This window comes from Astyanax mexicanus, chromosome 1 (assembly GCF_023375975.1).
Source record: "Astyanax mexicanus isolate ESR-SI-001 chromosome 1, AstMex3_surface, whole genome shotgun sequence".
In the NCBI taxonomy this organism is placed as follows: domain Eukaryota; kingdom Metazoa; phylum Chordata; class Actinopteri; order Characiformes; family Acestrorhamphidae; genus Astyanax; species Astyanax mexicanus.
Window position 1 is genome coordinate 15,074,753 of NC_064408.1, and position 9,824 is coordinate 15,084,576.

The window sequence follows — 9,824 nt, forward strand, 5'->3', positions numbered from 1 at the left end:
AGAATAAAACAACAATGTTAATTTTACTCAAACATATACCTATAAATAGCAAAATCAGAGAAACTGATTCAGAAACTGAAGTGCTCTCTTAATTTTTTTCAGAGCTGTATGTTAATGAATGTGTTTTTACACAACATTCTTAATGTTTGAGCAGAAATGTTTGCAAAATATACTCTTATTTTTGCCATTTTAAAATGGGCCTGAGAAAATCCTTATACGTCATTGTCCCAGTTACAAATGACATTTTAATGAGAAGCAGGAATGTAAGGCATGCTCAGGGAGGAAGATAAAAGAAGGGTTTTTTCCACTCACAGAGAAAACGAGACAAGTAGTTCAAGTTCAGTGTAAAAGGCAGCTGGAAAGTGTGCACTAATCGCTAAAGTCTCACTGCATCATGATCCATTAGTGTTTGGTGCAGTCCTAGACAGAGATCAGATAATCCCAGATCCAATTAAATGACTGAGCTTCTTCCCGGCCATGGAGCGACACTGAATCTCTCAGTATCACCTACTCTATCAGACGAGTCCTTGGAAAGAGTAGTCTGTTCTAGTTTCTGAGATACGCTTTTGAACAAAACTCTACTGAACTAAACTCAATCTGAACTTTTGATATCTTCATTTTGTATGAGATATTGAATTGCATGTTATCAAAAAAGATACATCACATTTTTGTGCCTTCTTATTGTTATTATAATACAAAGTTTTTACATTTTAAACATTGTATTTTTAATATTATATGTTAAATTAACTTTTATAGGTTCCTCAAAATAGTACATTTTGCAGTGGCATACAGGAATTAGTATTTATATTTAAATATAGAAAACAAGTTCATATTCAATAAGTTTTAAGAGTTCAGAAATCAATATTTGGTGGAGTAATCCTGTTTTTTAATCACAGTTTTAATGCATCTTGGCATGTTCTCCTCCACCAGTCTTACACACTGCTGTTGGATACTGGGGAGAGAACTAATGATAACAAAGAGCTAGCTAACATTAGCAGAGAGCTAGCTAACATTACTGGGGAGAGAACTAATGTTAACAAAGAGCTAGCTAACATTAGCAGAGAGCAAGCTAATGTTACTGGGGAGGGAACTAATGTTAACATAGAGCTAGCTAACATTAGCAGAGAGCAAGCTAATGTTACTGGGGAGAGAACTAATGTTAACATAGAGCTAGCTAACATTAGCAGAGAGCAAGCTAATGTTACTGGGAAGAGAACTAATGTTAACATAGAGCTACCTAACATTAGCAGAGAGCTAGTTAACATTACTGGGGAAAGAACTAATGTTAACATAGAGCTAGCTGACATTAGCAGAGAGCAAGCTAATGTTGCTGGGGAGAGAACTAATGTTAACATAGAGCTAGCTAACATTAGCAGAGAGCAAGCTAATGTTACTAGGGAGAGAACTAAGGTTAGCGTAAAGCTAGCTACTGTTACTAGAGAAGAGAACCCAGGTTAGCAGAGTTAACATTATTTAACAGACTAACTTTAGCGGCGAGTTAGCTAGGTTACCGGGGAGAGAACTAGGGTTAGCAGAGAGCTAGCTAACATTAGTGGCGAGCTAGCTAACATGTTCTGCATCATAATGGAAGAAAATAGAAAAAATAAAATTGATAATGTTTAGATTTTTTTAATACAATAAATAATTTTCTACTGAAGAAATTATGACTACATTATTGAGGTTTTAAAAAGATCTTAAAAAGCATTAAATTTACTTTTAAAATGGAGCAAGAACCCTGTCTTACAAGACAAAAAAAACATCCAAAAAAGGTGCCTAATTAAAACTTTAGAAGCAAACCTTCGGCACAGTGGTCAGAAGTACACCGTTTTACGAATTGTTTCGGATATAAATAAAGACAGTACTGTGATTAGGGTACAATGTAAGGAGAAATGCTATATCTTGTGGCTGGAACGAGAGAGTTGGGAACGAGGGACTGTAGTGGGACTGTGCTGTCAGTGTGACCCACGAGCAGACAGATGGCACAGTGGCTTCTAAGTGATAATTACACAGGAACATCCTGTTGGGAAACCACTCACTAGCTCACTCGCTCGCTCACTCACTCTCTTTTTTTTTCTCTTGTTCTTGCTTTCTCTCGCAGGTCACCAAGTAGTCGCAGGATTGGAGTGGGTGGACTGAAGAGAAAGATGAAGGTCTGGTTGAGATGAAGAGGAAAAAATAACAAAAAGAAGTTTAGCGGTCCCAGCGGACGCCCATGCTGCACACCACCACTACTGCTACTACCACCACCATCCATACTACCACCGTCCATAATCTTCACTGCTGCCGTTCTCTTTTGTCCACCGTGCGGAGGCTGACCTGAACTTGAGCCAATGAGACGCCTCTCTCGCTTGCCCAGGAATAGAAGTTCAAGTCCCACTGATAAGATGAGATAAGAGGAAGCAGCATGGGATGCTGGAACAGCAGCAGCCAATCATCAGCTAGTGGGCACAGCTTACATATTGATATAATATTAATGTACAGTTAAAAGTAAAATATTTGAAGGCCTATTGTCGGGGTAAGGGTGGGACTAAGAGTGAGTGGGAGGGATTAAGAGGATAATGGGAGGGGCTTGGGATAGGGGGTTCATACTGTAACCTCCTTAGTGCCATACTACTGAACACGGACACGCATTCTGTCCTGTCACGCTGCCTGTCAATCTGCACCAAGTGCCATAGCATCACATTCCAATACGGGTCCAGTCCACACCTACAGCCAGCAGTCAGAGGTCACTGATTGGCCGCAATTTTGTAAATACGGATATGAAGGAATATATGGTCTTTCAGATTTGGTCTCAAGGAAGACTGGCTGTACGGTTAGCCTGCTTTAATAACGCCGCCGGCACAGGCAAACGTCTGGTCCCTGTTCATTTTCCTTGCTTGTGTCTTGTCGTTTTTTTTATTTTTTATTTTGCGTTTTTCTTTCTTTCTGTCTTTCGTTCGTTGTCTTAGCACTTACTGATGATTTTGAATGCAGTGCCAGTTTTAAACAATGCAGTCAGCCAACATAATCAGCACCAATCTCGTAAGTTTATTGTTTATTTTGATATATTTACCAGATGTGCATATAATTATGAAATTGATGAATATTATGAAACCTGAGGTGTTTACCTATGATTGTTTCAGAGGGGTAGCTGGGTTAAAAAAAAACATATATGAGTAATGAGTTACGTAGAGAAACACTGGAGTGTAAATATTTTAAACTTTTTTAACTTTGTAAAAAAAAATGTGCATTTTTTTTCTGAACTTTCTACCAAATTTTCACGAAATCATGAAGAATTGCTACACACAATGTTAGAAAGCTAGGACTTAGATAGGACGTAGCCACCTCAGATAACATGCCAAGTAAAAAAATAAAAAATAAGTCAGGAACAGAAAGTGCAGAAAAAGTTTGAAGTCTACTACTGGATGCTGTAGTAGCGGCCTACCTTGTGATAGAGTACGTTCACACAGCAGGTGATAATGAGCCAAATCTGATGTTTATTTTAAGCTGTTCACCATATCTTTTATCTTTAATGTGACTCGTATCTGATGTTTGTCTTAACAAACATTTGTTTCCACTGTATAACCTATGCTTATATGCTCTAAAGAGCAATGCTTTACGTGAAGTTTCGGTTTCGTCTTTTTCATCAGAATAACAGGAGCTATACATGTAAAAATTACACATTATTCAGTCACTTCCACATATCATACTTCAGTACCAAAAAAATCTGAATTATAAATATCAGATTAATTAGGTTTTTTGCCGTTCACACACAAACGACACATCTGTGTCATATATGGTGAAAAAGATCCGATTTGGGCCACTTTTACCTGCTGTATAAACGTAGCCATAGTGTTTTCCTTTAAGTGCTTCTTCACAGAGCAGCATCTAGCCCACAGACCCACGAAAACAGAGAGACTTGTTTCCATTGGACAAAGGATAAGATTCACAAAGTCTCTATAAGAATGGCTATCTTTGTGCACTAGGCTCCTATATCGTTCATTTGTAGAGATCCCCTTTCTAAAAGGGAGAAAGAGAGAGAACCTGAATAAAGGATAAGGATCTTGCTCACTCAAAAGTTAATTAGTTCGCGAAATCCATCCAGGGAAAAAAGGAATTCCTTCGGTTCTGAGCTTAAGTCGAATCAGTTTATTTTACTAACTGACAATATTGCATTTGGTTTATGTTACAGTAGGATTATGAACGCTTAGAAAAACAGAAAAGAAAATAAGGTATTGACCACTTTTGGCCAAATCTTAGGAGAAAAAAAAATCACAAATTATTTTAATATCTCAACAGCTTTTAAATGATGTGAACTTTTCCATGTTTAGAACACTAAACAGTAGATGTGAATACCTAAAAAACTTACTTTACACTTTACACAGAAAGGCAGCATTTATAAGGCTACAAGACATCTGCATACGGCCTTCATGGTAACTGATTTAAACCTACATGAACTTTCATTTAGTTACATCCTATAGAGTAAATGTTCTACTTTACCTTTAATATCCATGACAAAGATTAGGTTTTCACACCCACCACCACCCTGTCACATCCCTTTAATTCAGTCATATCTTTCTCAGTGCTAGCTCCACTTATCAGAGGGGTCTGGGCTTCTAGCTTAAAGGAGAAGCCACCTTAACCCCAGCCTGGAGTTCTGTCCCTCTTAGAGTTTAGTCTCCTGGACAAAAAAAGCTGTGCCTTGTCCAGTCTCCTGTACAAGAGGTTGTTTTTAAAGCTCCTTTTATCAAAGGGGGCAGGTCTCTGCTTCTAGTTTAAAGCACAATTCATGTGAACACCTTCCCAAATTTCTCTAAATTCCTTCCCTCTTACAGGCCAGTCTCCTGGAAAAAAGGCTTGTTTTAACAGATTGTGAGGGATAACTGTAGTCTGAAGCCCTCCCTTTACCCCATCTAACATCCGATAAATGCCCATCTAAACATGCCAGAGTTATGGTTAGGCTTTTACACCAGGGGTCGGCAATAGGTGGCCCGCAAGCATGAAACATCTGGCCTTTGAGGCTGTTTGAACTATAATGAACGATAATAATAGCAATTGGGTACAACAACCCTCTGGGCTGGAGAGCTACTAGTATGTAGCACTTCATCCTATTACACTTCATTTCACCACCCTCTCAAGTCATTTCTCTTCTAGTTCTAGTTCCATTTATCAGGTCTTCTAGCTCAGAGCAGAAGCCTAATAAACTTCAGAGCAAAATAAAAAAGTTAATACCTTCCCTTTTACAAAATATTTGTCTCCAAGCGATATACCATCTGAATTGACTTAAATTGAAGTTAACAGAGAAAAAAACATAAGTTTGAGAGTAAAAACATGCCCAAACTTAAAGTTTTTTAGTCCAGTCTCTTGGACACAAGGCTAGTTTGGCCAAAAAATATAAAATATTGCATTTTAATTGGTGAATATTGTGAGATAACTTATAAGTTTGGTAAGAGGAACATGCCTAAAACCTGCTTCTTAAGCCATCTAACCCCATCTTTTAAAAATGCCAATCTCTACATCTCTGCCATGGTTTTGACCAGGCTTTCCCAATGTTCCTACCCTTTCCGTCATTCCTAGCATCTGATCCACTTATCAAAAGGTGGTCTGGTCATCTACTTCCTCTTGCTCAGAGCAGAAGCTACCTTAAATCATCTGTTAATTTTTTAATTTACCCAAGTTTCCTGAGTTTCTTTCCTTGTACAGTCCTGATAAAGCAAATACTGTAGGTTCATGTCAGTTATCATGGCGGCTTGTCGAGTATGCAGGTGTTGAGTAGCGTTCTGAACACTGCTCTTCAGTAGAGCATCCGCACACTTTGTATCAATTTTAGCTGAAGCACTTTTTTTGCCTTGAAAGGAGAAATCATGAATAATAAGGGAAATAGGGGAAGCTCACTAGAGTAGGCCGTGTTTACCGTTATATTGTGAAAATATATCTTATTGCTGGTTCTCTAGTCGTTTGTATGTGAACAAATGTAAACGGAACATATGCAATTTTCAATAGGATCGAATCGTCATTTGCTGATTTACTGAAAAGCTTTCGTAAAGGCAATAATTGATATATTTTCACGTTCATGTTTGAGCTGTATTAATAAGACGTTATTAGGATTTTTATCTTGTTCGTTTTGGTGCATATCCGTAATATTCGGAGACGTCCTTTAACCAAATGGAAATGATGTGTCTTTGAAGCCGTTGTTGAGCGCAGTCGTCCGCAGTCCGAGACCAGCAGAGGTTCTACCTTTTTTCACATTGAAAAAAAAAAGAAAAAAGCACCTGGCATATGGATATGGATGGAAGCGTTGTTTGTTCTAGGAGGAGATGAACAGCAACAAAGCTCCAGCATCATCCGTATTGTGGAGGTGTGACTCATCGCGGAGATTGAGAGATTGAGAGGTTGAGAGGGATTGTGGGATACCGTCCTCATTTGCCAGTTAAATTCTCAGAGCTTTCATCCGCGCCGGGTGAAAAGCTATCTGAATGTGATCCTGTCCAACGCGTTTACACATGCAAATTCATTTTAATTAAGCTTCTTTTTTTAGTAATATCATTGTATTATCATTCTTTGTAAGGATGTCTTCGTTTTCTGTCTTTTCTTTCTTTTTACAAATATTAGTTTTATATATAATGATTATATAAAGAGGGACAGTTATATATATATTATGCAGCGATTTTAATATATTGTAAACTACAGCTTTGATGCAATGTATTTATTTCTTGTTTATTTGTTACCATTTTACAAAGGGGAAAAAACAATGTCTTGAATATTATGAATATTCTATTCTATTTTCTTTTCTATTTTTCTTTTTTTTTATTGGAGGGGAAATTAAAGGGGGGGGGTTGGGGTGAAGTGACCCTCCATGTGTCATGTTTCATCGTCAGTTATGAATCCTGGATAGTTTATAGTTTATCATCTCATCACAGTCTCTATAAAGAACTGCGCTTCTTCACATATAGACACACACAGACACACACACTCATAAATAAATAGATATAGACGTACACGCACAAACTCAGAAACACACACATACAGGTTTTCCAGACCAATGAAATGTTAACGTCTATGAAGCGTTTTTAATTTAAGTGTGTTTTGCACATTTGATTGGGTGCATCATCTTCAGGGGTTATTTTTATTATTTTTATTTTTTTATCTTTTTTTCTTGTCCAATCTGATAGTTATACACTGGCGTTTTTTGTTTTTTTTGTAAGTGCTAAAGGGACAGTATGTACAGTGAGTCCAAGAAGTATTTGATCCCTTGCTGATTTTCTTTGTTTGCCCACTAATAAAGACACTATCCTTCTGCACTTTTAATGGTAGATATATTCTAACATGGAGAGACAGAATATCAAGACAAAAATCCAGAATATAATTTTAAAGAATATATTTTAATTCATTTGTATTTCAATGAGGAAAATAAGTATTTGATCCCTCTTGCCAAACACACTCAATACTTAGTGGCAAAGCCTTTGTTTGCAAGCACAGCGGTGAGACGTTTGTTGTAGTTAACCACAAGTTTAGCACACACACCAGGGGGAATTTTGGCCCACTCTTCTTTGCAGATCCTCTCTAAATCATGAAGGTTGGTGGGCTGTCGCTTGGCAACTCTGACCTTCAGCTCCCTCCATAGATTTTCGATCGGATTGAGGTCTGGCGACTGGCTGGGCCACTCCATGACCTTAATGTGATTTTTCTTGAGCCAATCCTTTGTTGCCTTTGCTGTATGTTTAGGGTCGTTATCATGTTGGAAGACCCAACCACGGCCCATTTTCAGATCCCTGGCAGAGGGGAGGAGGTTGTCCCTCAGGATTGTGCGGTACATGGCTCCATCCATCTTCCCAGTGATGCGGTGAAGTAGCCCTGTACCCTTGGCAGAGAAACACCCCCAAAACATTATGCTTCCACCTCCATGCTTGACGGTGGGCACAGTGTTCTTGGGGTCATAGGCAGCATTTTTCTTCCTCCACACATGGCGGGTGGAGTTGAGGCCAAAAAGTTCAATTTTGGTCTCGTCTGACCACAAAACTTTCTCCCAATAACTTGGTTCATCTTTCAAATGATCATTGGCATACTTGAGGCGCGCCTCCACATGTGCTCTCTTCAGCAGGGGTACCTTTCGGGCACTGCAGGATGTGAATCCATTGTTGCGCTAAGTGTTGCCAATTGTTTCCTTGCAAACTGTGGTCCCAGCTGCCTTCAGGTCATTTGCTAACTCCTGCCGAGTGGTTGCAGGACGATTTCTGACCGTTCTCAGCATCATTGCCACCCCACGAGGCGAAATCTTCTTTGGAGCACCGGGCCGAGGTCTGTTGATTGTCATGTTATACTCTTTAAACTTTCTGATAATTGCACCAATAGTTGTTACTTTCACATCCAACACCTTATTAATCTTTTTGTAGCCCATTCCAGCTTTGTGAAGGTCAACAATTCTGACTCTGAGGTCCTGTGACAGCTCTTTGGTTTTACCCATGTTGGAGACTTGAAATCTGTGTGATCTGTCTGATTCTGTGGACAGGTGTTTTTCACACAAGTGATTAGTGAGAACAGGTGGCTTCAGGTCAGGTAACAAGTTGATTGGGAGTGTCTAACTGGTCTGTAAAAGCCAGAACTGCTAATGAATACTAAGGGATCAAATACTTATTTCACTCCATGAAATACAAATCAATTAATATATATTCCTTAGATTTATTTTCTGGATTTTCTTTTTAATATTCTGTCTCTCCATGTAAGAATACATCTACCATTAAAAGTATAGAATGATCATGTCTTTATTAGTGGGCCAACGAAGAAAATTAGCAAGGGATCAAATACTTCTTGGACTCACTGTATGTAAGTCACGCTGTTTCACACTCATACGACATGCTGGCTGTGATCCAGACGCTCTCTTTCTGATATCATTAAAAAAATAAAATAAATTAAGGCCTGAGCGTCGATATTCAAACGCCAAACAGATTCACCATCAGTGACACACAGCCTGCATATAATTAGACGTTTAGTTTTTTGTTTTTTAAGAGAAGGTTTTAATGGAAGAGTCACGGGGTTGATGGTGTGTATCGAGAATGTGTTCTTTCTTGTCATACAAGAGTCTTGTATAAAATAAATTTGATGTTTCTGATGTTGAGCAGAAACTAAAAAGGGGATTTTATTTTTCAGAGCGAGCGTGATGAAAGAGAACAAATAGGCCGAAATAAAACAAAACCATTATTATTATTATTATTATTATCGCTATCTAGGAAGTTACTGTGATGCTCCGACTGGGAGTGATATGGATGTAAACATACTATATGTCAATGATCAAAATAAACTTATTTAATCAAAGCAAACTTTTGCAATGTGTGATTTTTTTTCCAGTGTCTTTGTCATTGTACTTAATAATAATCATCATCATTCTCATTACAAGCAGTGAAACGTCACCCCAACTAACAAGTTTTGGTTGGTGGAATATTTTCAGAACGTTACAATTACAAGTTTAGTGCAGTTTTCTGTATGTTTGGAAATGTTTATATTTTTAGTTTTAGGAATATAACATTTCTGGGAATTTCCATAATGTTAATATTCGTCAAGCTAGGAACATTACATGAGAAACTAATAATCATGTTCATGTTGTGCAAGTTGTGTATTTCTGTAACATTACAGAACGGATGTCTTCCGTTCCTTCAAGGTCTTTAAATCAGGGAACTAGGAAAAACAAGAAAAGGCTAGTTTATTTCTATAGCATTTTCATACACAGTAACAAAGTGCTTTACGCAAACAGGGATAAAACTACAAAGGCCTTAAAGAAGTTAATTAAGAATAAAATGTAATAAAATGAATCATAAAAAGCAAGAAAATTCAACATAAAGCATATTTAA

At 37.9% G+C, this 9,824-nt stretch overlaps 1 protein-coding gene across 1 annotated transcript in view; it reads left to right on the forward strand.

Annotated features, from left to right (window-relative positions):
- spns2 (spinster homolog 2 (Drosophila)) overlaps positions 1-6,963 on the forward strand; it is a 175,355-nt gene extending 168,392 nt beyond the window's left edge. The window contains exon 13 of the mRNA XM_022667647.2: positions 2,099-6,963. Within this exon, the coding sequence (XP_022523368.2) occupies positions 2,099-2,110 (12 nt within the window). The 3' untranslated portion in view covers positions 2,111-6,963. The remainder of the gene's footprint in view (positions 1-2,098) is intronic.
- Positions 6,964-9,824: the final 2,861 nt, after the last annotated feature.